Consider the following 26,903-nt stretch of genomic DNA (forward strand, 5'->3'; position numbering starts at 1 on the left):
CAGTGTGGCAGTCAGAAAGCCCTGAGGCCTCGGGTGGGCGCCAAAAGCAAATGTTGGCATCGGACCTGGTGCCAGTTGGGAGGTTGCCCGAGGGCTTGATGTGTTACTACAGGTAAATAAACACATGTATTTAAGAACCATGATCTCCAGATGAATAAAACCACTGACACATGCTTCTTTCGCCCGCGCCGTCTCCTTGACCTCTTCGAAAATTCTCCTTGAAGGCTGTTGCACGATAACTACATCAAGTGTATGTAAACAGCGATTAAGGTTACATTAGGTGTATGTTACTTGAAATTACATATTCAGTGCTTAATAAATATTACATTTTATTTAGAAATTTACCAACACCTGCAGTCATACAATTTTGATTATATACTATGATTATCTGAGGCACTGATGTTGACACTTGTCTCTCCATAATGAAGGAGAGCTAAAGGTTTCAGGAAATAATTCAGGGGTTGGGGGGGGGGGGGGGGGGGGGTGGGGTGGGGGGGGGAATGACTCGGTAGTCAATTTTCAACACTCCGAGTATTGTTCACCTGCACTTTTTCACTCCTAAGCCACGCTTCCACCAATTGTGTGTTGACCGATCAATGGACAGAAGTGCAGCTACAGTAGGTCGACCCACCCTAAATGTAACGATTACCGCGACTGACAACCCGATGACGTATCGAAAAGTGGGATAGCTCCAGTCGATATCTCGGGTCCCGTAGAACAACTCGATTGGCATAACAATCAATTGTTGAATTCATTGAATCTGCGCAAAATGGCGTGCCCTACTGCTGCAGTCTCATCTTTGCTGCCAAAAGAAGTTGAGCTACATCCACGCAGACCACAACTCGGGTTCGCATTATTCTGTTCAACATTACACTGACATTAACACGAGTCCGAGGCATCGAGAGAGCCCGTTTGCTTGAAGAAAAACAATTAATTGATTGTTCATTTCCTCCATAGACAATGAAGGAAATTGAGTCCCTCCCGAATGAAAACGCATTAAAACCATACCGAACCAAACCGATCGGGACTCTGCCGCTTGGTGGAAAAGAGGCTTAAAAGACAGATTCCTCTCAGCTGGGCTACGGACACAACAAGGCAATCGTTCCAATAAATGAGCAACCCATGCTTATTTACAATACAGTAATAGTATTTCCTGGAAATCATCACAATCAATACAAAGTGCTTTGGTAAAACCCATTCCTAAATAACTATAGAACAAAGTGTCCAGAATGGCAGCTGGAAACCAGTAACCACTGAAAGGCTGAAGGTGTCTCATTTCAGTGTTTGGAGCTGCACTTGAAAGAAGAGCGAGGTGATCATCAGACTTCATTTGGACCTCTGGCTTGATTGTGTGGAGTTGATGGGGATTTTCCTGGACGGCATGGTCTTTTTGACAGCTTCTTTCTTTGAAGGCTCTTTTGCAGAAGAAGCCTGGTTGGTCGATTCTGCAAGTTTGGATTTAGTGGAGGGCAGCAGTGAATGTTTGGCTGCAGCGGAACCTTTGGAGGATTCCTTGTCCTTCGCCGCAGTGGCTTCTGAAGCCGCGTTCTGGGCTTTCTTGCTGGCGCCCTCTCTCGCCGCATCTCCACCGTCTTCCAGACTTCCTTTGGGGTCCGTTGCCCCCGCTTTCCCGCCATCCGTCGACTTGCGGGTGTCTTTGGGCCTCAGGGCAGTTTTGAAGAAGGACAAAGCTTTGTCCTCGGTCTTACTGTTCCTTCGGGGGGTTTTAGACAGGGCGACCGACGGAGGTACCACACTCGAGGATCGCAGACTGGTCATAGAGGAGCTACTGCTTGAGCTTCGGGCGACCGTCCTGTTCTCCAAGGCTCGACCGGGCCTGCCCTCCGCTCTACTGCCAGCACTGGACCTGGACGGAGGACCCCCGCTGTTAACCTTCTTCTCTGACACCGCGTTGGTCCGTGAAGAATCCCGGCTGGCGCTCCTGTCTGCTCCTTTCGTCCTTACCGAGGCCGAGCTTTTATCGGCGCCACCTTTGGCCGTCGTCCTTCTCTGAGGGTACGAACTTCCCGGAGAGCCGCTCTTCCTCTGTTGGGCAGAGTCAGGATGTAATCCGTCTTGAGTTTGGGATGAGCCTTTTTTGGAAGGTGTCGCCGTTCTGGAGGACCCAGCCTTACTGGCTTTGGGTGGTCCGTCGCTCTTGTCCTTTGGATTGGTAGCAGCACCTTTAGCCTGCGCTCGAGCTGGTGACTTGACAACAGCCGGGGACGCAGGCGACAAAGAGCTGGATGACGTTGAGGAGGCGGCGGGACGCTTCTTCGGGCTCCTCTCGCTCTCCACCCCGGTCTTTGTTGAGGTCCGTTTGCCACCTGTACTGTCTGCAGCCACATTTCTTTGCTTCTGCTCCTTTGCAGTCGTCCCATGGCGAGGACTTATTTGTTCAGCACCACTGACGAGATTGATGTTATCCCCAGCCTGCACGGAACTCCTTGGCTCTGTCTGTGATGCAGCTTTGGGGTGAAGCTGCTCTATCAGCCTTTTACTGCCGGGATTATGATCCAATGCTGCGAGGGCGGCTTTACCTCCAAGTTTAGGTGACCTGTTGAAGCAGGACGTTGACAGGTTGGTATCAACCACTTCCCCTATTATTTCAAGTGTCGGGGAAGAGGAGTGAGATTCCAGGGAGAAGCGCGATGGAGAGTTAGAACGGAGTTGCAGCTTGGCAGAGTGGGACCAAGAAGGCTTCTGGCCATTCTCACTCAGCACTAGTGGACTAGCGATGGACGCTCTCGAGGAGAATGTCTGCCTTTGCATGGCTCTCACCACGGGCCGGCTCGATAAGCCTGCGCGCCAGAAAGCTTCGCTTAAGAATAAATGAATCACTCTCACGTTAAGGGAAATGTGCACGCTTACCGTCATCCTCGCTCCGTTCGCCGGCAAACTCGGCCGACTCTGAGAGGGAGGCCAGTGATGTTCGTCTGGAGGAACCGGATGAGGCTTGGCTCGGTGGACGACTTCCTATCAGACGACTGATCCAATGCTCACACAGGGAAGAACTTGTAGATCCTAAAGAACCCCAACGATAATTGAACTTGTGCAACATCAGTTACAGGATTTCCAAGCTATTAGCGGGGCGTAGGGACCGCCGCCCTGCCGCAAAAAGCCAAAACCCCAGAGAAATTGATGACCTTGTTGCAAAGACAGAGAGTCTTAACTTTTACTAACAACCAAGGCTAAGTTTACCCCTTCCCCGACATTCAAAGCTTGTCTCTCAGTTGAGATGTACCACTTCAATATACGTCTTTGCAACCAATTCCTCTTTGCTGTAGACAGGGATTTGGCAACGTGTTGTGGCAGAGCGTTATAGAACGAGCCGGACATCGCTATTCGGCTTAATTCTGAACGGCTTGCTTGCAGACATCCGTCCATTCATCTTCTTTAGCGTGCATCCTCATTAGGAGTCGTGCCACGAATAGCAGAAAAACGGAGGACGACTATATGTCCCCTTTAATAGGTAGGTCCCAATACGTTTTGTCAACAAGTCTCTACACCGCAGACACATGCAGAATGTGACAGCCTGAACTACAAGTTAAACAAGGTAAACTGTTAGCGATTAATTTGATCAGTTGTCGATTAATCTATTAATCGTTGCACCTCTAAACATAACGAACTCAATTACCTCCCACAGAACTGTTGGCAGACCAAGACGGAATGGTGGCACGTCTCTGATAAAACAAGATGTAAGCCGTCTGCTTGCAGACGTCCTCTTCTGATATTGGATGAACGTCGCTATCATCAAAGCAATACCACTGTCCGTCAATGGAGTTCTTACACTGAGCTACAAGATAAAGAACAGCGGCGTGTGAGAAAACGCCTTTGTTGTCTTTTTCATCGCCGTGAATGCCGCAGCGATACCTGTGTAATGTCCTCCCTGCATCGTCCCGTGATGGTTGCACACGGCGTACAGGTCGTAAAGGTAATCCTCGGGATCCCGACCCAGCCCGTAAGGCCGTCTCCATGGCGACCAGTGCGAGGGGAGACTCCAGCTGCTCTGGCTCCTCTTCACCATGTGTGGCGCCATATCCATGCCGGTCAGCGGGAACTTGACCATGTTCTGCATTTTCATGCGCCGATCCCCATCCTGAAGAAATGTAAAGCGCAACGTCTCGCTTCATCCATAGATTTTGGAAACTCTCCGTATGGCCATACCTGTCGAAAGCGCTTGAGGTGAAGAATGAGGATGTCAGGCAGTGTCCACAAACTGAGCTTGATGCTGCCCTGCTGAAGCTGCTTACAGTGTGGACATCGCCAGGCGTCATCAGGAGCCAGCTGGGAAAAAATTCATTTCATTTTGTGTTTCATTTATCGTATGCTTTATAGTTCCCCTTGCTGCATTGTTTTATTTTTTCTGGGGGGGGGCAGAACATGTCCATTAAAATGTATTTATTCATTTTTCAAAATAGATGTTCTATTGATTTATTGCAAATAAAATATTAGTACAATAAACAATTTTGTTGGAACCCACCTGTTCCTCTTTGGTGTAGAGTTGAAAGCACTGAGCGAGTGAGCAGCTCTGAGGCTGGAGGTGCTGCTCCTTCGCATGACGGACACTTTCAGCATCGGGGATGTATTCGTCCTCTGTTCGTTTAAACAGACTGCGAGCAAACAACATTCGCGATGATCCCAGCAGGATGGTTGAAATTTGAAGTGGAATATTTCTTCATTCCCGACAACCAATCAAATCCGGGTCCTACTTACTAGTCTTTGGTCTCCTTGTCCCATTCCACAACAATTTTGACATGAGGCGGCCCACCAGGACCGCAAGATTTATATGCTCTGGTGAGAAAAAACAAAACAAACAAAAAATAACATACACCACATTATCATTTCATATCTTAGGCAAATACATTTAAGGTGATTCTTAAAAAGATTGCATTATTAGCGGCAATACATATGTAAACTAAAACCAAAAAAAAGACCTTAACAAAAATGGAAATACAAACTAAAAACAACAAAAATAATAATAATAAAGCCTAAAAAATAAAAACATTTCTAAAAAAAAAACGTTTCACGTCTCAAGTGGTATTTTCCAACAAGAACACACAGCACATAAACAAGAAAGGGAGCAGGGCCGTCAGCTTTACCTCTCCACGGAAGGATGACAGAGTGGTTGCTCTTCCTGCGGCAGGAGATACGTGATCCCGACCACGCCTACCACGCGTAACGTGAAGGGCCCAACCTGCAAGACCACGGAGCACAACGGGGGAATAATATTCAACGTGCAGCACATCGTGAATTTTTTTGACAGTACACACCTGCACGACGGCTCCAGGGCGCAAAAGATGACGCATCTTCTCCAAAATTTCCTTCTGGAGTACATCCCATGTGACTGTACGCTCCAGGTAGAGGATGAAAGGATTGCCAAACCTGGAGGAATCCCGCAAAAAAAAGTGAAGTGTTTTCCTTTCCAATGCAGTTAGGATTTTAGGCCTAGCACTTGAACTTGATTATGTATTAATGCGCATGATGTGTGTTTCTGTTGTCTTGGTGCTGTGTTTTATTTATTCATTAGTTAGTAGTCAACATCGGGGCTGAGGAAAAAAACATATTTCTTTTTATTGCAGTGTATGAATATGACAACGACAAACTAAAAACAAAGGTGGAGATGGGATTAAGTCAAATCACAGTTAATCTCAAATTAGGTCAAATCATTTTATTAATGCAGTTTTACCTCCAGTGTGTGGTTGTCATAAATATTCCAATTCGATATCGAGTCACAACACTTCAGCTCGATGTTTTTTTTTTAAAAATGTTTTACTCTAGCTGTACATTTCCTTTGATGAAAATGTCAGTTTTCATCCCGCACTTTACTTTTAACTCTAAAAACTACAAGTGTGATGTAAAACTGCAATAATTCTCGGCACTGTGACAGAGATGGGCTCAAGTCACATACTGTATTTTATAGTGGCGGTTTCTGGTATGTGCGATATGTGCGGCCGCACACTGTACGAGAATTGGTTTTCTATTGACATGAAATGTAAATAATTGGCGTTTCTATGGGGAACTTGCGCCCTCTTGTGGAGACAAAGTGACTGCAAGGACTTTGCTATAAACAAAGTGAGAGGTTATCGATGTCAAGGAAGTAAGACATTTTTGTTCTTTGAATACGGAATGCCACGTACACCCGCGGTACAACAAAACAATATATAATATATAATATACGGATTACTGTGAGAAAACACAAAGTCTAATAATGTCATTAGTGGCGCATTTATCTAACTTGTTTGTATTTAGAGCACCTCATTATGTCTCAAGTCAAGCCCCGAATGGTAAACTCCCAAGTCCAAATCGATTTGTTTTTCTCCAGTCAAGTCACAAGTCATCCAAACAGTCGCGTCGGATTCCAAGTCGCAGCGGCTCAACTCTCCGTCTCGGTCTACAGGACAGGAAAGTGAGCGGGATCCTCGTCCGCTCCCTCTGGACGTACCTGCGTCCTTGCTGGCCGGCGCAGGCTCGGTTGCACACCAACAGCACCACCTTCTCGTCCTGCCCCGTGTTCTTATTGGGGCTGAGAGGCGGAGTGGTGGGCTCCTGGATTTGTGGGGATAACCGATTGTTATCCGTGCTGTACTTCAAGTTGTTCTGGTTGAGATTCCCGTGTGGACTCCCTGTATTGTTTCAAAAACGTTAATTCATTACAATTTTTACCGAGGAATGTAAAGAAATACACTGTTTGTTATTACATGAATGATGTCTACACTGTAGTCCTGATTAGTTTATTGTTATCTTAATTGGAAAAGAGAGAAGAGACCCCAAACTTTTAAACAGTTAACATATTCAAAATGGGGGGAAAACGTTTTTACAGACATTGGGAGCATTTCGGTCACATTCGCCAGCCACTTAATTAGGTACGTCACCACACTCTATCAGTCAATGCAGGAGCTGCAACATGTTTATAATTGTGTTTGTGCAGTAGCTGATGTAGTTTTCAAAAGTGCACTGCATCCTATTAAGAGCCGTTTCTATCATATACTCATGTAGCCCCCAAATAAGCTCATCAAAAATGTTAGGAACGCCTCTTAGTAAGATGCAGAGCAATCTGACACCACTGCAAGCTACAACCACAACAACAATAACAAAATAAAGTATTGTCTAGTGAGCGCTTAATCCAATTGGGCCTCCTACTTGTACGAGCTAACGAGGAGGTTGTCGTACCGCCTCGCTTGGAGCGGATCTGATCGGGCCTGAAGAGCTCGGGCGTCTCGAAAGCAAAGATGGAGTCGCTCTCCTGAATGATCTCCAGGTCGTCGTCGTCGTCACAGAAGGAGCGATGGAAGCCGTCGTAGTACATCTCGGTGAGGACGATCTGAAGACGGGCGCACGTGGGCATTTGGGGGTGAGAGTGTGAACCCTTAAAGCACCTTAAACACACCATCGGGTCTGCTATGATCCAATTTCACTTCGTCGGTTTGAAAAGTATTATTTATTGACTACAAATAATGTATCTTTGTTGATCAAGCCATGTTATTGGCATACAGCGACAATATATCAGCTTTGTAAATACAAGACGATATGATCCTTCAGTTTTTACTGTATACAGTATATCTTTTGTCACATATTTGTTTGGTGTTGTGCTGTGACATTTTTCTAATGTAGAAAAAAAATCATTATTGGTGAACAATGTTGAAGTGAGGGGAGGAGCTTCATTTAGTCAGGCCATAGTCTTGTCTCATAGAAACAAGTGATATGGCACCATCATCTGGCATCTATAGGCAATTGCAACCCTTTTTGGGTGGGTGTCAATTACATTTGGATTTTCGCAATTAGTGACGGGGCTGGATCCCAACCCCGCGTAAAAATCCCTTTTTCGAGATCCGGATTCTATTTGCGATCACGCTTCAAAAGTTGAAATGTTACAGTGAACCCCTACCTATTCGCTATTCACATATGCACCTATTTGCGTATTTGTACGCACTTTCTGTAACACTTTAAGATGCCACAAGATGGCACTAAAGCCATAGGTACAAGGAGCATAGTAATTGACGTCAAGAAGGTATGTTGAAGTGATACATCTCGACAGAGAGACTTAGATCGTTGCATGTCAGGGAGGAGCTAAGTTTAGCCTGGGTTGTTAGCAGAGGTTACGGAGAGTCTTCGCTGCATGTGTATGTTTTTTGTTTTTTTAAGGCTCATGTTGTAAGATGAGGTTAAAATGATAGGTTTTTGGGTCATTGCTTGTATAAATATGGATGTACAGTAAGTCGTTTGGGAGGACGTACCTGTTGAGCAGGGATTTTGGTCTCCTGGGCCACAGCTTGTCTGAGCCTGGATACAGTACCGGACAGAGGCACGGCCACCCCGACCCGCATACAATGGGAGCACTTGCCCTGGTACACTACTGTCACATACAAGGGCCTGCATCACACAAACAGAGAATGAGAATGCGTTTGTTTTTATATACACAGAAAGAAAGAAAGTGAGGGTTTTTTCCAATTTTAGCAATCTTTTTTTTAATGCCGACAGATTTACCGCGTGTGAGGTACGGGGATTGGCAGTGAGATGCAGAGGAAAGGATCGAAGGTGTTGCTCTGTTTCTGGCAGTGAGGACAAGTCAGGGAGGATCTGCACAGAACGATGAGTTACAAGCGGGACATTTTGGGGGAAAATATCCGTTATGCTATCAAGCTGTGGAAAAGAAACATTACAAACAAGCAAAACATTACATGAGATTACATTTCAGGTGTTTCTCTTAATTAGCACTAACAAGGGCTGAAACGATTAATCGAAAAACTCGAATAACTCCATGAGAAAAAAAAAAAGTCTGCTACGAAGATGTGCAATACCTTTCAAAAGTTTGAGGATCACTTCGAAAAGTCCTTATTTTTTTAAAGAAAAGCACAGGATTTTTATTTAACCACATTAACAACATCTAGAATGTGTTTCTGATTAATGTTATTTGATCTTATAACTATAACTACTTATAACTATTCTGAACAACAATTTGAATTTGAAATTAGAAGACAGAAAATAGCGGTTGGATGCAACTATTGTCCAATTCATGTTAAGAAGGGATTTGGTGAATATAAATACTTTCTAGTGAGGACAAGCTGGTACAATTCGGTACAGATTTTCTGCCGAAACGAAAACAACGAATCCATTTAGCAAGAAACATGAGGTGGACACGCTTTATTTGCTTTAGTGGGCCACATAAAATGAGTTTGACACCTGTGTCATAAGGGATTTATTTTAGAGGAAAGAACATATAATAAAGCATCCACTTGTAGTTATTGGTCAATATAGTAATGTGCGGATATTTGCACGCCAAAACATAAAGTGGTGTCGGTCACATATTGCGGCAGTGTAAACAAATAGAAAAATGTCCCACAGCGTCCAGCTCATATGGTCAGTGTTTGCGTGAAAACAACAGTGCAATACTGTGCATTTGTCGAATATGAAGACAAACAGCGGCTGTGTGGACGCGTCGGTTACCTGTACTGTGCCTGGAAAAGCTCTTGCACAAAAGAGCCGGGCGCTGGGAGCGGAGATCCTTCAGGGGCGTTTTCGTTCTCTACCGGAGGCTAGAAAGAAGAAGAAGAAAGAAAAAAAAAAGAAAAAAGCACAAGAATGGGAATGAACTGTGGTGGGAAGTAATAACGTACAAATGCTGTACTTCATTGTTAAGTAGATTGTTTAGGTAGCTGTATCTGTACTTCTACTTAAGTACAGACTCTGAGTACTTTTACCACCTCTGAAAATAAACACTGTGGGGTCGCTGTTTACCGTCCTTGGGGGCCTGACGTCAGGATGGATGATGTTGTTGAGGTCTTCGTGCACTCGATCCAGCAGCCACAGGAGGAATTCTTGCGCGTCATGCTGGGAGTTGCCCTTGAACTGAAGGGCGCTCTTTGACACCACATTCTGCACGGGACACACACGTTTTTAATCATTATTATTATTATTATTATTATTATTATTATATAGGCAGCAGACAGATTTTCAGAAATCAACAGTAAACAACAACAAAAATAAGCATTAACAGTCACAGTGCATGAGCACAACTTGAGCGACAGTGAGCTGACACCAGCGCATCCTCCACTCCACAAAGTCAACCTCTTCTCACGGTCACGTGTCACGCATGCGACGTTTCCCATGAGGCCTTTGTCGCGTAACGCTTTTCTTTGCTCGTCATTATATCGCACGATACTGCGTTCCTGAGTGGCATCTCAGTCTTAAGTAAGATGATGACAGATTTTTCTATTGGTTATGAGCTGAAATACAATGAGCATGCACCAACAGTAGTTACAATTACATAAGATAACTCAAGGGTTCCCAATTGTTTTTTTTTTTTGCATTTGAAGGATCCCTTACAGGTGAGAACTATTTCCAAGGAGCCCCTCATAATCCTAAAACCATTTAAAAAAATCAATGTTACGATGATACATTTTTTATTTTTTTATTTATTTATTTATTTTGAGAAATCAAGATGCAAAGCTCTGGGAATAAAGTGGTAATCATTAACAGGTGTAAAAATGAAAAGTAGTTGTGATCTTTACAAGAACAAAGATATTTTGCTCGGATGAAAAATTGTAACCTAAAAGAATAAAGTCATATTTTTCAAAGACAACATCATACTATGATATTAAAGTCAAAGTTGAATGAGGTTTTAAATAAGTGAATTTCAAAAATACAACTTGTTCTCAAAATATGACTTATTCTGGAAGAGATGCCTTCATTTTCTTTAAAAAAAAAAAAAAAGAAAAAAGGACTATATTCTCCAAAAAATATGCCTTTTGTTCTTGGAAATAATGGCACTTTATTCCTCTAATGCAAGGATGTCAGATTTATACAATCATATCAGTGCTTTTACTTGTCCCAAAGCTAGGGAGGAATAATTTGTTTATTATTTTTGTGTTATTGGCACATCATCCCTGATAAGTACTCAGGGTATTAAATGTTTAAAATAATATAATTTTTTGCAAATTATTTTGCAGACTACCAAGCTACAGCTCACGGACCCCCAAGGGCTGGCGGTCCCCAGTCTGAGAACCACTGCGATAATTAAACTGTAAATATTTGTTTAAAAAATAATAATAATAATAATAATTGGAATTATTAAATTGAAATCAATTAATGCTTTTTTTAATCAAATTAAATTTCATAACATCAAGATTCAGTTTTTACAGAAACATAATTCCTTTTTATTATGTTTATTATTATAAATCGCTGTAAATAATTTCAAAATGAATGAATTTATGTTCCAGAGCATCAACATAGAAGGATTTAAAGTCAATATGTTTGAGCACATCATAACTGAATGTTTTTGCTCATTAGTATTGGACTTTTTTTTTTTTTATTGGATTCTTTCTTCTTTGCTTGAAATCTAATTCTAATTCTAACTATGCTAAGTCGATCATATATTTTGAGACTGTCGCTCTAACAAGAATACATCTAAACCCTGTCAGACAGGTCATAAAAAAAAACAGCCCAAAATAGGAGCACTTTTAAGAACGAGCAACGTGATACAGACTCCTCTCCAATTCAGCTTGTCTCTTTATGCAATTTGAAAAGATGAAAATACAGTAGATGAGCAGAAGATACAATGTTGCCAAATTTGCAAGGTAACAAAATGAAAAGGTTTGTTTGTTTGGAAAGCTGGTAAGCGGGCGGGCTCCAAAAAACAATGGCGTTCGTTTGAGCTTCAGCTCTCCTCCTGAAAGCGAACCCTTTGAAGGAAGACCTTGCGTTAATTGGATTGGATTATTATTCGTCAATGAAAAAGGTTAAAATAAGATTTATTGTTATTATTTTTTTTTTATTATTATTTTTTTTTTAAACGAGTCCCATTATTACATAATGCTAACGCCACACAAACGTCTAGTTAGCAAGCGACGGCGCGAACATTGCCTTCCACAAACCGGAGGTGGATTTACTACTAGGCAAACACAGGCAATTGCCCAGGGACCCAAGTTTTCCAGGGGCCCACAAATATCTCACAAAAACTGATGAATAACGTTTTCTTCAATTTAAAGCAATTATTATTGCTCACGTCTTGATTCACACATTTAAAAACAGCTAAATGTTTACTCTATGAGGCAGATTATTTCAAGTGCTCCCCAATCCCCTTCTCATGCAATGGACTAGTCCCTCTTCTTACTGCGCTTGTGCAGAATTGATTCAGTAAGAGGGGAGCAAAACAAACTTTTTGGCAGGTGGTGGCGAAAATGAAGTGGAGTCGAAAAGGTGAGAGGAAATCCAACAGTTCTTATCCAAACTAGCAAAAGGTTTCAACTGTTTTTAACGGTGACAAGGAAAGTTTGTAACTGGCAACAGCCGTTGCAGTAGCACTGCTGTCAGTGTCAACCGAGGATGTAGCAGAGATGAAGTGGAGCGTGACACCAACAACACTTTTCATCACGAAGATGCGAGTCTAAAAGCAGTCGAAATGGACCAACTACAGTATATTAAATGTTGATTAATGCTCTCGTCAATTATAGTAAAAGCCTCGAGATGATTCACTTGTGAGATAACATTCCTCAAGAAGGATTTTAAGAACTTGATCTCACTCAGGAAGTGGGAGAATTTTCTCCAATTCACTTTTTAGATGATGAAAATGAGTTTTCAAAACATTTGCAGTACACGGACGGATGAGGAGGGCGCCATGACTGGGTTTGCCTTGGGCCCCCGAAAGACTAACTACGCCCCTGCACAAACCCGGTGATAGAGGTTTGATTCCCAGTCTGTCCCTTTGGAAGTAGCTACTACATCTTGCGATATTCTATGCGCAAGCTCGATTGATCCTCTTCCCACGACAGGTTCCGCTGGATTAACTGGATTTTTTTAAAGTAAATTGTATAAAAAAAAAAACTGAAGTGTATATCTGGCGGCACGACCCCAAACACAGCAAGTTTTTGTCATCAGTTTCAAGTTAGCGTTTGTCAAACGCGTTTGACCCGACCAGAAGTACCTTGGTGTCTTTTTTTTTTTTTTTTTTTTTTTAACAAACATTATCAAAAGTGGAAGTGCCAATATGACACACAAACCGATACTGTCGCCTACCTTGAAGTCTCTGCTGTGCTGGGGCGTGTACTCGAAGGTCCACAAGGCTCGAACCAGACCGGACAGCTGCTCCGTCACCTCCCCGGATTCCTCCTGCTGCTGCTGGCCGGACTTCTTCTGCACCAGGACCCCGTTGGACTTACCCGCCTTCGTATCAGCGCCGCTGCCGGCCTCAGATCCTCCGCCTCCGCCGCCTCCTTGGCCCCGGAACTGCTCCAGGGCCAGGTACTCGGCGAAGAGCTCTGTGTTGCTCAGGCACTGCAGGATGGCGTTCATGAAGCAGGTATTGCCGTGGTTCTTGAGCCCGGCCACACCCGGGACCTTGTCGCCGAAAGGGAACCCCCCGCAGTCGCTGTCGTCCGACTGGAGCGAGCCCCCGGTGGTGGCGGGGATGGAGGAGGCGTCGTCCTTGTCGTCACGGGCCGCCTGCTCGTCTGTGCTGAAATGGGACAAAGTGGAGAGAGTCCGGAGAACTCTGTTCATGAAGCTGCCCACCGAGCGGACCGAGCTCCTCCGGAACAGCTTCTTGCTGAAGGATTTCTTCTCCTTGTTAGTAACCACTTTGGACATTTTGGCTGCTTTCCGGCGGCTGTTTAGAGAGAAGGGCGGACGAGCGGTGAACCTCCTCACAGCTCGGAGATTCCGGGTTTGAATCTGGGCTGTGGCCTTCCAAAGCGTAGTTTGCGTGCGCTCCCTGCGCTCGGGTGGGTTTTCTCCATCTTCATCCCAGGTTCCCAAAACAACATTGTTATATGTATAAATACAGTACCTCACTTAAGACTTGTCCATATGCTTTTGCTGTTTATTTTGCCCAAAGTCAGCGAGGCTCCAGCTCACCTTCGACCCTAATGAGGACAATAGAAAATGGAAGTTGGGAGATTGGGGGGGGTTGGGTGGGGGACACACTTGAAATCCTTTTTCTAGTGCACCTAATTCAGCCCCCACGCGCGGCACCACTCGTCGTGTTGTCCACAGGTTCCACTTAAAGGAAGGCCTGCTAGTTGAGAAAAGACAAACGCCGTGTGTTGGTGGTGGTGGTGGTGGTGGCGAAGCGCTCGGAGCGGGGGTCTCTCTCACACGCTCGCCCGCGCATAGCGTCTCCAACGGCGGCTACGAGCAGACGACACGGCGGCCTGTTGTGTCACGGAGGTGGATCCTCACACATAAACATCAGCGGGTCCCTCATCTTTTATTCAACGACGCGGTCCAAAAGGTATCCCACCGCCTCCCGTCCACGGCGAATCCTCGAACGGGGCTCTATTTTTGGGTGTTTTGTTTTCCTTAATGCTCCTCCGCGGTGCTCGTCATCATCGGTACCCCGCGACCGGAGCGCCACAGCCCGCCGCTCCCTCGCCTCTGGAGCGTACCTCCCTCCACCCTCCCCGGAGGTTTTTTTGAGGAGGGAGGGGGTGGGGGTTGTCACTCAATTTGGTATTCGGAGCCTCTTGATTCCCCGCACGGGACGAGGGTCGACGGCGAGGCCGGTTACCGAGTCCATCCTCATCTGTTCAGGCAGCGACACTGCAGGCAGGGCGGGGACGGATGACGTCGCGGCCCAACACTGGTCCATGTCGAGAGGGGAGCAGGTGGATGCCGGATGATGATGCCGGATGATGCGCTCCGTCGGTCTCCACACAGACTCCCCGGTCAGCACGACAAGCACCAATCGCAACGCGCTGCCACGTGATGTCAATTTATTCAGAGAAGTGAACGTCATTTATCCTCAAGACTTCAACATGAGCCTTCAGTGGGGATTTACAGACTTTACTCCACCTCTGGATGCCACCTCAATCACGCAGTAATTAGGACAAAAAAAACTGGCAATACTATAGAACACGTTCAAGCTTAGATGTTCCTTTGCGCTTTCATCTTTACTGATTCTGAAGGCACCGGGCAGATTAGATGGACATGGCAACACAGAGCTGAAACCTTATAGGACAAAAAAAATAAAAATAAACAATCTAGCATCTATATTCACATACTAGAAGCAGCAGAAGCCAAGAGAACCGCTTTAAAATGAAGAGAATAGCTTGTTGGGAATACATTAGTACAATTTAACAGATCAAAACATTAAAATTTAGATTGTAAATTCTAATGTTCAAATCTCAGCCCTGGCTTTCCAGTGTGGACTTTGAGTTTCTCTGGGTGCTCTCGCTTCCATTCTAAAAAAAACATGTTCGGTTAATTGAAAACAAGATTGTACCTCTGGGTGTGAACGGTACGGTTGTGTGTAAGGTATATGATATGTGCCCTGTGATTGATGAACGACCAGTTCGCCAACTCACCCACGCCCCAATTTGGATACAAACACAAGTTACCAAATGAGCTATTTTCAGTCCTACGAACACAACAATAAAGATATTTGAATATTAAAAACTCAAAACGGTACATTAGCCTTCTAAAGGCAAGTATCTAATTAAGGCAAGTATGTAAATATGTGTGTACCTCAAGATAATCCGAATACAAAGAGCTCAACAAGACAAAATGTAATGTTGTGTAAATGTTTTATATACACATTTACAGTACACTTAAAAATATTCTGGAAATTTCCACTTGAAAAGCGCACAAGAAGTAACAACTGATTGGAATATGAAACTCAGTAAACATAAAGTTGGTCTTGAATACAATAAAACAGTATTATCATGATAATAAGTAATATAATTATCTCCTCGATGTTAAATAGTCTTACACATACCCTGACCTCATAATGTAGCAATGCAAGAATTGAAGGTAAAGCTGAGACAGATATGGGCTCAGAGAACCGGCCATGACAAACAACAAACACCTCCAGTCGCGACATTCATCCTTCCTGTTGAGAAAGAAAAGACACTGGTATATAAATCATCACCTCAGTGGACACAGCAGTGTAAATGCAAACAGGGAGGGGGCCGAAAAGCCCACTAAATTTCTTTTTTAGTGGTCCATGGAGCGGAGGGCGGCGATGGCAGACACCAGTCGCCGAGGCAACTGTTTGGCGGTTTGTCTGTAGTCTTCTGGCTTGGCCCTCAACAGTGTGAAAATCTGCTGGAGGGTGCGAGACGGCTGCAGGCCCAGAGCATCCATCACGTTGCTCAAATAGTCTGACAAGCACAAATATATTTTGTATGCGGAGGAGCGATGTACAAATGGCATTTCATTCATATCATTCTTTACAAATCAGTGCCAAGGCTCCACATTCAAGGTAGCCGCACACCGGGCGACGCACCCGAACTACACAGAACTGGACAATCGTGAACCAACTACAATCGGAGACGCACCCTCGCACACACTTACCGACAATGCCGTGAGCTTAGTTTAATCCGTTAGTTTTCTAACACTATTGATGAGCCTCTTGAGAAAGTGGTTTGCTTGTGCTGAATAATTTAACTAGTGAATAGTTGTTTATGTAACATGAGTTTATGACTGTGTACATGTTAGATGCAAGGTGTTGATGCTTTACGATCCTCTCCGTTGTAAGTGCCTTGCCACCATTTTGTGGCATCAATATGCAATTACAAACCTCTTTTGGGACGGCGTCAGTTATTTGCATGACTAGTGTGTTATGGTTTTGTCCAAATTAGCGTCTAAGATCCAAATTTAGTTGTATGCACCCATGTCGTCGTGATCTGATGCCGGCTTGCTTACCGATATCCGTCGCCAGCTGTTTAGTGGAATGTGCGCTCAGTTGGGGGATGAGCAGGATGGCGTCGCAGTACGTCTGCATGGTTGCCCGAGCGATGGCGCCCAGCCAGTAGTCCGCTGTGTTGTCCAACTCGGGAAGGTCATCGCCTGGGGAAATTTGGAGAGGAGAGTTTTGAAGTAACCAAGGAAATAGACATACTGGAACACTACAAGTATAAAAGATTTTAAGCGTTAAACCATATCACGTGGCGAACAGTAACCTTGCTGTGGAGGAAAAGGTAACTTCCCAGCATGCAAGGCCAACTCCAGCGCCGGATCCTCCTGTGTCACAAACGGTTCCAAGTGGAGCGGCAAAGACATCAGGTACTGACCTATCTGGAAGAGGATAACAGCGTGTAGGTTAAGCATTCTGGTCACCAGGAATGCAAATGTCCTCCGCTGCAATTGCCGGGTGGTTAGGCCAACGTCTGACCACCTGATGTCTTCTTTCTTTCATTTCAGAAAAAAACTGATGCTTATACCACCATGTGGTGACGGTAAGTCATAATCAATCAAAGAGGTCCTGATTTGTGAGGTCATGATTCGTTCATTCTGACCCATTTGTACATACTGAACAGGGACAGAGCTCTGCCGTGAATATAAATATGAGAGTAATTGAAGGTTTGTAATTGTCTATAGATGCCACAAGATGGTGACTGCAACCCACTGTAACCTGAAACTCACATTTGTGATGTACTCTTGTGGTGAAAGGCTGAAGGTGGGCAGATCCTCAGCGTAGCTCTCCCCTAAAGCCGGCGACTCTTGACTCTGTGCATAAAAGACAATTTGAGGGGAAATGAGATGGGTGAAATGTTCACGGACACTTGTAATAAGTGTGCAACATCAAATTTTACAAAGCAACTTACCTCCATCTTGGCGATGGGGGACAGCTGGTGTTTGATCTGTAAAAAGACAGAGTCAAAGGCCAGCTGATGGGCCTGCTGGTTGAGTCGCACCAGCGCCGCTCTCGGCTCGGCTAAGAGATTGGAGTTGCCGGCGCCCTTCTCCTGCAACACAAAGGCATACATGCAACAAGGTTTTGCATCGTCTTTTATACCATTTTAGTGTACCTTGTGTCAGTAAAATATGTACGCGATATATCACTGTCAATAATAGACTTCCCGCTCTGCATAAATTATACAAATATATTGCTTGTAGAATCACATTCGGAGGGCATCAAGGCCTCGAGTGTCACACCTTTAACGAGTAGAGCACTTCCATGAGACCGTTGTACTCGGCCATGCTGCCCCTCTGAAGGTAGTTGTACTCCTGCCAGGGATTTTTGGTGGCACCCTTCCTCTCTGGGGCACTGGCTTCCTGTATGCCCGCCAGGCTGCGAGGGCTATACGACTCCGACAGGTACTTGCCTCCCGTGCCCATGATCCTAAAGGAATGGTTGATTCATGACAGTGAGTAGTTACGCATTGAAAATCCGGGAATGTACCCCTGATGATGGCATGGCATTGCCTATGCTGTAGAAATGAATGATTTATGGCAGAAACAAGGCAGAGGTTTTATTCCTAAATAGTATGTTTCATATTATTGTAAGCCACTGCAATATTATGCACAGTTTGAACATTAACACTGCGCTTAAACATAGGCAAATAAAAAACTATACTTAATGACTCAATTCAAATTTATTGTAAACAAACGTGAAATAAAAAGTACCTAAATGTTTGAAAACAGTTGCATAAAACGTTTTTTAACTTAAATACAACTGAACTGTACTTAAATGTATTGTACTGGGTTTAAAACAAAAACAAAAGTCACTGTAACATTATGCACACTTTGAACATTTCATGAAGTGATCCCCCCCCCCCCCCCATTATTTTATATTTAACACTGGCGGGAGTCTGCTAACCACACTTCAAAAATCACAGATTTATGGGAAATGATCAAGATCAGTTCACTTACTTGCTTGACAACTGCTGCTCGAAGGCGCCACATTGTCTCAGTAACTCCCCACACGTGGCAATGATTCTGCAAAGGACAACACATCAGTACTTCAACTTTTGACTTTTTGTAGAAGATAATGGACAGACAATCAGTGCTGTCACCGGATCTTCAAAAGATCTTAACACTGGCTAAGTGTATGCATAAGTGATTCCCTCATCATCAGGTGTGTCGCAGGAAATAAATCACATTTCACTTCATTGGTCCGGAAGTTAGTATTCATTTACTACAAATAATGCATCTTTGTTCAACTAGCTAAGCCAGCAACGTATAGTGATAGCCAGAACGATTAAATGATCTCCCACTAGATGGCAGAGAGAATAAAATACATCTTAGTAGTTTAAAAAAAAAATGTTTTGGGGGGGAGCGATTACTCAATGGAATAGTCAATAGGATAATACTGCAGTTTTAAGTGGATGAATCATCCCAAACCTGACTGAATTCTGGAAAGCAGTCCAGTCCTCCTGGAAAACAGAAGAACTCGGAGTGTCCTCCAGCTTGCACTTCTTCCTGATTGACTGCAGTGTAGTTGAGAAGTCAGACATGTATCTTGGGGAGGAGAAAAAAAAAACACTGTCAACACGGGCTGCAGCATCTATTTAAAATGAAAAAAAAATACCTGCAAACAGAGTTCAAGTTGTATGTGAAAGGATATTTACTTGGTGAAGAGAGCTTTAAGAGCCTTGAGGAGGCCGCACACGCCCAGCCCATCGGTCAGTTTCATACAACGGTCCACGGCGGCACCTGCCAGGCCAAACAGCTTCCCGACCGAGTGCTTGAGCTCCTCCACGCAATCCATGACCTCCCCGTGTTCCTGAGGATGGACCAGAAGATGAAGGGTGCTACACAAAATCTCATAAAAATGCAAGTTGTATTCTTGGTATACCGAATAAGCTTTATCATATCTCACCAAAGGAACAGCACTGAGCTGGATAAGGAGGTGATTTTCCTCCAGCTCTCCATACTGTAACTGGTAAGGCTTGTAAGGGTCATAGAGCACACACACAAGCTCATTTACCTTCAGGAGGTTATTCTCGCCTAGGAACACAGGAGAGGTCACGGCTATTAGAATTACATTTTTCAAACCGTATGGATTTATCTTCGAAATACAGACCAAGGTTCGGCATCATGACGGCCTCCAAGTTTTGTCCTAAGGTGAGCGTAGTGTGGTTGAGCTCCAGTAGGACATCGAGGCGCTGCTCTTGGGGCGCCCGATCCATGGCTGTTTTCAGGCACACAGCGATGGAGGGCACCATGGAACCCAGTGTCTGGATCAGCAACACCGTCACCACCTCATAAGGGTTCTTGAAAACCTGGTTGATATTGAAGTCAATGTTATTCAGAACACTAAACGAAAACGCACTGGTCGAAAATAGCCTTTGAAAAAATTTGTATATCAATATTTTATGACTACACATGCTTACATGTTCAAAGTGCCTTTCAGACCACCTTATTAAGAAACTGAGAATGAACATAACTGCATGTCCACAAATTAATATACCTGTAGTCAAATAAAAAAATCAGTGTGGTAGAGAGGCATACTGAATACTAATAAATGTGCCATTACATCCCAAGTGACAAAGTTTCTGATGCTTTCCTTTCAAAATAATGTTATTTTCCAAATAAAAAGCAACTCCGATCTGGCATGGACGATAAATATTTCACCCATTCGTGCATACGTTGGAACACGCCGTAGTCTATCACTAACCTGCACTAAAGCAGATTACATTATTATCCTAATTACAGTAAATGTTGAAAAAGACTCTAGTCCCTAAGTTTGCAACAATCCAAAGAATAACTGTCCACAACCAACTGAGTCCCAAACCACCAGTAGAGAATCCCTGATTTAAAATACACTCACCACCCATAAGTGTGTGTCTTATGTGTCCGGTGTCTTTTACCTGGCTGCACCACTGGAGCTGAGCGTGCCACGTGGACAACAAAGTGTCGTAGATTTCGGAGAACTGCTGATTCAGGCTGAGCTCGCTCTGCGAGAGGTCCTGCCACATAGTCACTAACTGGCCCTGCAGAGGTGAAGTCACATCACATCAAAATTCTGGACAGACTGATTGATACATAAGCACAAGCCATTGTTTACTCACTTTATGACACTTGTAGTAGTATGCGAGGAGCTGCGGCATTCTGTCGATTTCTGAGAAGACCTTAACAAACAGTTTTGCTTGGTCTGCACAGGAAAGGTGAAGAAAACCACAAAAGTTAAGACTAAAAATCCCTGCCTAATGGGGGGGGGGGAAGAGGCGGAGGTTGGAATACAACATTTTCTGTTTGATTAGTAACTCACCTACAGACATGGAATTAAATGCTGCCACTATTTGGGGGCTGGCCAGGGCCTCGAGTCTGTTTTTAAGCGCCTCCAAGTGGACACACTTTTCAGAGTAGTCTGGCGTGTCCACCAGCATGGCCAGACTATTCTGCATGCTGGTCAGCTTGGAGGAGATGGCTGCAAGATCCTGAAACACAGAAGACAATGTTTGCTGCTGTCTGTAAAAATAAATAAATAAATAAACCACATACCACTGATTTTTTTTTTTTTGTACCTGTGATTTGAAGGTCTCCTCAATGTCTGCACTGAGTGTGCTCCATTTATCGGCTTCCTGTAGCGCCTCTGCTGCCAGCTGCATGCGACTCTTCACTTGGTCGATCTCCACCAGGACCTGGAATTAGCGTACGCACAAATGAAGACGCTTTCAAACTGCTTGTAAAGCAGTTATTATTAAAACAATGAACAGTTGACTGCACAACAAAGCACAGTGCTTACATCGACGGTGCAGACGCTCGGGAAACTGCTGCATCGTAGGCCGCCAAGCGATGTAGCAATTAACGCTACAATGGCTAACACTTCGGGGTTTATTGACGCCAAACAGCTGGATCCACACAGTGATAACAATTACAGCTGTTGTTACAGATTCCACTGGTTTTGATGGCGTGTTTAGTCCTAGTTTGGTGAGTGGCGACACTATCGTGGGCCGAAGCAGCCGCAGCAGACGTGGGCGGTGCCATTTTATCTACCCTCTTCTCCCGCTGACTGTCAATCACAAATTTAATATGGCTGCTCTTATACTTAGCTGGGATCAGAGCAAGACTTCCATTCTCCCTTGGCTATAAAAGCCATTTTTCCGTGTCACTATTCTGTGTAACTGGATGAATGAGGAATGGAGAGAGAATGAGAGCAGGATGAAGTACCAAAGGTTTCTGGTATATTAGGTTAAAATTCAAGTCTGAGTAGCTATTTGGTATCCAAACACACCTGCATGGATTGCACTGTGTCCTGCTCAAACTTCTTGATGTCCTCTTTGACAAGAACCATTTGCTCCTTGAGAAAAGTGGCTTCCTGCTTCAGTGCCTCCACATCTCGCAGCACTCTGGGCATGTTCTGCAGGGCTTGGTTACTGGTTTCTACGCACATGCAAGACAAGAGCACAGTAATGTTATTTGTTTTCTTTATTTTAACCACATTAAACACAACATGTCTGCCTTTACAACGTTAAGAATGCACACGACACATTGTTGAGTTGTGTACTTTTGAATGTACATGTCCATATAATTAAGCTTTCTGCACAACTGTTCTCTACCAAGAACGTGAACGGCAAAGGTGAAGTATAGTTACCCTCAATGGCATTGTTGACTTCTTGGATAAAAAGCTGCAGCTTCATAACCAGCGTCGCAGCGTGCGTGTCTGCCTTCCCCGGTTCATCCTTCTGCACCACCTGAAAAGCGCCGTTCACCCAGTCTTTCACGTCAAAGTCGTCGTCCAGGAATTTGGAGAAATCCATCTGCTGCCTGCGGATGATTCATTCACTCGACGTAAATTAGTTCGTTGAATGTCATCGAGCCATGGCTAACGCTCGTCAGCTAGTTTTTCCCGAACAACGGTTTCGACACGAATATAAAATAAATGGCCCAAGAGAATGAGATAATCATTACAACCAAATATAGTTCCAACAAGGCAACGGCTTCCTCCAGAGTTAATGTGAAGCGTCAACAAATATGAGAGAAATAGAAACGTTGCTCATAGTGACGCAAGAGTTCGTAGTAAGCGTTGACAACAACTTCCGATGTGTGCTTTGTGTTTACCTTCCCCCACAAACAAGTGCTGGCGTGTCAAACTGAGATCGAATCGCAACAGTTACCAAACAGTTATCGAACAGAATGTTCAAAATCAACCTGTATTCGTTTTTTAATTACATATGTATTCACATTTTATGGAAATATATCCAATAGAACAATGTTAACTGAGTTAGCTGTAGCCAGTGCCACACAGAAATATGTTCTTCCAGAAACCTACACCAGTCTTCATGGTGTGTTGATAAGGAACATTTGTTCCTATTTTTTAATTGGTCTCATACAAAACGTCCCTATTCCCCCAAATATTACACAGTGTATGTTAGTATTATTTTGGAAATATAACATAAAGGCTGCCTATTTATAGTATATCTTAAAACGCAGGACAGCACAGGGTACAGGGCTTCACAGTTCTTGGACTCGGGTTTGAATCCTGGCTTCAGGCCTTTAATAAGGATAAGCGCGAAAGAAAATGGATCAATGGATCTTCAAACGCATTTGTTAAAACCTCATTTATTATTATTATAATTTTTTTTTTTACACTAACAAGAATTTTCACTTTTTAAAGAATTGACAAGTCAACAATAATCATTGTGTTTGCTTTAGTAGATGTTTACAAGCAACACAATGAAGTATTTTACATGTAGAAAGGAAGTGCATAGACAACATCTGTGGCCTTTAAGCCTCTTCTGGTTCCTCAAACTCCGCAGTCTCCAGTAGACCTCGAAAACAAAAGTAGTGCGAGTTCCAGTAGACGGGCGGCTTGTTGGGACACGAGCCCACCACTTCTGGTTTGAGTGACGCGAAGGGGTTGGCGCCACTTCCCTTCATGTCCATCTCCAACTCCAGCAGGATCTGCAGGGAGTAGGTCATCTCTGCCTCGCTTTGGATGATGAGGGGAGAAGCGTCAGAGGACGTCGCATGTGACAAAGATGGAGAAAAACTGGCATTGCCAACACTCACCTCAGAGTAGTGAAAAGAGAAGAAATCTCATAATCCCTCAGAAGTAGAAGTGTTGGAAGCCAACCCTGCTCCAAATTCTGACTGGCATCAAACCCTGCACAGAAAAAAAAACAAGTTGAATGGTAGTGACCAGAGGTGGGGACCTTTTGGACTTTGACTCGTAGATTTTTGTTATTCGCAGCGAGGGTTAAACACTGTAATAACTTGTTCTCACCGGGATGAAATCCGACCACAAAGTCCGGTTTGGCCGCTTCCTCGTTCTCGACCACTTCCTCCCAGAACTGATGGTAGAGGCCCTTGTAGGCGCTGATGTAGACCCTCTGCCTCGGCCCAAAGGCTCTGAGAGGAGGCCTCATGATGGGCCCGTTGACCACCTCCGGTCCCACCATGACTATTTCTATCCCCTGGTGTCCTGGGAACATCTTGTTCAGCTCGTCATAGTCCGTCAACTTTGCCGCTAGAGTCTCGCTCTGGCCGGCTCCCACCAGGTGGATGGTGAGAGGTTTGGAATAAGGGTTCAGGCCGAACAGCCTCATGCCCCAGGCGATGGTAAGAGGCCTGGAGAAGAACTCACTGCAGACCCTCCAAAGAGACTCCTTCAAGTCTTCATCTTCAGGTCGAGGCCTGCCTGCATCGCTCCACAATGCCTTCATGTTCGCTCCAGTCAAAATGGGTTCCAGGCGAGCAGGGCGATCACCCTGCATGGCGAGCCAGTCGTCCCAGTTCTTTATCTCGGATTCGGGCTTTGACCATTTGTCCGTTGGGAAGGGAAGATCTCCTGTTGGGTTATTTAAAAGAACCCAGTAGTAGTACAAATACAGGCTGTCCCAAAAGTCATTATACACTTTCTTTTTTTCCCCCTTTTCGTTTCAGGTATCATTCGGACAGACGTGACGCCATCAGCGTTTGACAGCTTTGCAGTTTTTATAAGCATATCATTCTTACCCATAGCAGCATTGAAAAACTGCCACCCTGCAAGAAGTTTGTCTGTCCCCGATTGCACTTCAGCGCAAGTTTGTGAAGCTTTATGGACGCCAGTTGCTCCTACGCATAGTACAATTCACACTATTGATGGCAAGTTTCTTAAAATAGGATCTGTTTTAGACAAACCAGCTCATACCACCACTGATGAAAACCCAGAACTTCCAGAGCAGGCGTTGGCGCAAAGCCAGGGATAGTCGTTGCGAAGGACTGCACTGGAACTCAGTATCAACAAAACCTGAATTCAGCGGATGCTGGGGAGCGTGATAAAGCTTTACTCGTACCGACTTCAGGTTGTTCAAAGGATTCGAGCGGAAGATTATGATGCTCAACAATCTGATGCTGATATGGTTAAAGCTTTATTATTTTCCAAAGTATAAGCTGAATCAAGAACAGATCCTGTTTGCAGAAAATTGTCACGGATCGCGTAAATTGTACTACGCATTGGAGCAGTGTGGTTGAAAATAAAATTTCCTTTAGTATTGAAGTACATTTCAGAGTCTGTACTTTTTTATGTTAAAGGAGTTGAATCACTACTTCTACATTTACCAGTCTTTTTATTTATTTTTATTACAAGTATCTGTACTGTACGAGTTGAGAACTTTTCTTACTTGCACACCTTTGAACACAAGCCATTCCACCACTCTGTCGATGGCAGCGAGACGCAGCTGGGCGCAGAATCCTTTGTGCTTGGGCCAGTCATCCTTTTGGCACTCCTTGCAGCAGTAATAAACATTCAAACATCTGCACGGAACCGTAATTGTTTTAGAATAATAGAGTTGAACAAAAAACAAATATATTATATATATTAGATTTTCTTTTTGGTTGACCTGGAACAGCGCTTAAGACTTTGAGGGTTTGACAGCTGATTTGAGGTCTTCTCACAATGCGTGCACACTTTAAAAGACTCCTCCATCTTTTCAAACATTTCCTTTTGGGAACGGAAGGCCATGAATTTAGCCGTCTGCGGGGCCACTCTGGAAAGGGATAAAGCGTAATAATCATTCAAAAGCGTCGACCCCAGGAGGGTCGCCTGCTTGTTGGACCTTTACCGGAATCTTCCATTATGATGCCGCTTGCTGTTTAGTGGGCCAGCTATCAGCCAGTGGCCAATGCCAGCTTTAAAAAACACAGACCAAACTGTCACAGTGCTAATAAGATTCCAAGACCTCAACCCAATCAAGAACTCTAACCGCATGTTGACTTTACCGCTTTCTATTTATGCCCTTTTTATGTTGTGTCATCATTTGCAGAAGTTGGGGGGGGAAAAAGTAATTAACTTATTTTGACAAAGTAAGGTGTTGAAACTATAACGTACAGCTCGCTCTCAAAGTACAGTAACAAAGTATTTGTAATTCGTTACATTCCACCACTGCATTTGTGTGAAAGCTGGACTCCCCTAACATGACACAAAATACACTCGAGTTAGTAACTTCTAATATTGTATCTACTCTATGTTCGTGACAAGTTTGTCACGAGCATTAGCTAGTCTTAGCATGGGCACATTTGTTGCTGGCCGCCCGGGGGAGGGTGAACAAATTCACCCACATGACATAAAATGTCTTCCAAAGAGTGTCTAATGAGAACTCAAACAGGCAAATGAATAGAAACATCCATAGTAAAGCTGCAAATTTAATAGAAATGCGGATTGTAAACGCTTAAACACTGTCTAAGAATAGTACGGTTTAAAAAAAAGCATAATTCAAACGTAGCTTGTACGTGATTTTGTATCCATTAAAAATAAAATAAAAAACCTCGCCATTGAAGAAACGTACCTAACACTTTCTGTCATTTTGGAGCTTTGTTATTCAGGGTGGTCACCGGGCTTTTCCTTCTTCCACTCCTTCGACGAGTTGGGGTACAAGAAGTCCATAACACCTGTTCTCGTCCATCTTGTCTAAATGTTTTGACATTTATCTGTACATGCTCCCAACACGCTACAAATACACACTGTAACGTAATACGGATTATATAATGCAATAATGTCAAAATAAAATCATTCATAAACACACTCGTACTGTTGTAGGTTGTTTTTTGGGATGATATTTTAGTTTAGAGAAGATAGGGAAGTATATCATTTTGAATAGCGGATTAGGTACTTAATTGTGCGGACCAGTAGGGGTCAGTGTTGCCTTGAAGACGAGGACTCCAATAGCCCAAATCATTAGGTACACCTACCCTTACGTTTCAACGGAGATTCTGTACAGAAAAACAACCGTCACTGAAAAGATAATCACGCCGATGACGTG

The 26,903-nt window shown here is 44.0% G+C and overlaps 3 protein-coding genes across 3 annotated transcripts; all 3 read right to left on the bottom strand.

The window, feature by feature from the left end:
• Window positions 1-312: 312 nt before the first annotated feature.
• LOC133395187 (ubiquitin carboxyl-terminal hydrolase 31-like) lies at window positions 313-14,511 on the bottom strand. Its single transcript, XM_061663928.1, has 16 exons — window positions 13,015-14,511; window positions 9,739-9,876; window positions 9,448-9,536; window positions 8,488-8,580; window positions 8,238-8,373; window positions 7,174-7,324; window positions 6,446-6,626; window positions 5,274-5,385; window positions 5,103-5,197; window positions 4,717-4,794; window positions 4,484-4,613; window positions 4,168-4,287; window positions 3,874-4,099; window positions 3,638-3,796; window positions 2,872-3,024; window positions 313-2,801 (listed from the first exon to the last, which is right to left on the bottom strand). The coding sequence occupies exons 1-16, from the start codon at window positions 13,582-13,584 to the stop codon at window positions 1,327-1,329; spliced, it is 3,906 nt and encodes a 1,301-aa protein (XP_061519912.1). The 5' UTR covers window positions 13,585-14,511; the 3' UTR covers window positions 313-1,326.
• Window positions 14,512-15,518: 1,007 nt separating this feature from the next.
• Window positions 15,519-22,700, bottom strand: cog7 (component of oligomeric golgi complex 7). Its single transcript, XM_061705979.1, has 17 exons — window positions 22,256-22,700; window positions 21,896-22,044; window positions 21,186-21,302; window positions 20,930-21,098; window positions 20,730-20,812; window positions 20,529-20,651; window positions 19,742-19,940; window positions 19,538-19,665; window positions 19,287-19,441; window positions 19,060-19,176; window positions 18,589-18,654; window positions 17,872-18,058; window positions 17,541-17,681; window positions 17,359-17,442; window positions 16,896-17,010; window positions 16,639-16,782; window positions 15,519-16,094 (listed from the first exon to the last, which is right to left on the bottom strand). The coding sequence occupies exons 1-17, from the start codon at window positions 22,419-22,421 to the stop codon at window positions 15,928-15,930; spliced, it is 2,310 nt and encodes a 769-aa protein (XP_061561963.1). The 5' UTR covers window positions 22,422-22,700; the 3' UTR covers window positions 15,519-15,927.
• Window positions 22,701-23,226: 526 nt separating this feature from the next.
• LOC133418072 (putative protein MSS51 homolog, mitochondrial) lies at window positions 23,227-26,586 on the bottom strand. The gene is made up of 6 exons (XM_061706423.1): window positions 26,430-26,586; window positions 25,485-25,631; window positions 25,274-25,398; window positions 23,888-24,451; window positions 23,674-23,767; window positions 23,227-23,593 (listed from the first exon to the last, which is right to left on the bottom strand). Exons 1-6 carry the CDS (start codon window positions 26,444-26,446, stop codon window positions 23,389-23,391), a joined length of 1,152 nt encoding a protein of 383 aa, XP_061562407.1. The 5' UTR covers window positions 26,447-26,586; the 3' UTR covers window positions 23,227-23,388.
• Window positions 26,587-26,903: the final 317 nt, after the last annotated feature.

The sequence above is a fragment of the Phycodurus eques genome, chromosome 19 (genome assembly GCF_024500275.1).
Source record: "Phycodurus eques isolate BA_2022a chromosome 19, UOR_Pequ_1.1, whole genome shotgun sequence".
Classification (NCBI taxonomy): Eukaryota; Metazoa; Chordata; class Actinopteri; order Syngnathiformes; family Syngnathidae; genus Phycodurus; species Phycodurus eques.

Coding starts and splice junctions, on each gene's coding strand:
- LOC133395187 (XM_061663928.1), bottom strand. CDS start 13,584: ATGTCCAAAGTGGTTACTAACAAGGAGAAGAAATCCTTCAGCAAGAAG. Junction 8,581..9,447: donor CTTTTCCAGGCACAGTACAG/GTAACCGACGCG, acceptor CGTTCTGTGCAG/ATCCTCCCTGACTTGTCCTC. Junction 4,288..4,483: donor TCTACACCAAAGAGGAACAG/GTGGGTTCCAAC, acceptor ATTTTTTCCCAG/CTGGCTCCTGATGACGCCTG.
- cog7 (XM_061705979.1), bottom strand. CDS start 22,421: ATGGATTTCTCCAAATTCCTGGACGACGACTTTGACGTGAAAGACTGG. Junction 19,941..20,528: donor AGCTCCAGTGGTGCAGCCAG/GTAAAAGACACC, acceptor AATATCAACCAG/GTTTTCAAGAACCCTTATGA. Junction 17,682..17,871: donor AAGTGCTCTACTCGTTAAAG/GTGTGACACTCG, acceptor TTTGTGTTGCAG/GAGAAGGGCGCCGGCAACTC.
- LOC133418072 (XM_061706423.1), bottom strand. Junction 23,768..23,887: donor TGTGGTCGGATTTCATCCCG/GTGAGAACAAGT, acceptor TTTTCTGTGCAG/GGTTTGATGCCAGTCAGAAT. Junction 23,594..23,673: donor TCTCTTTTCACTACTCTGAG/GTGAGTGTTGGC, acceptor CATCATCCAAAG/CGAGGCAGAGATGACCTACT.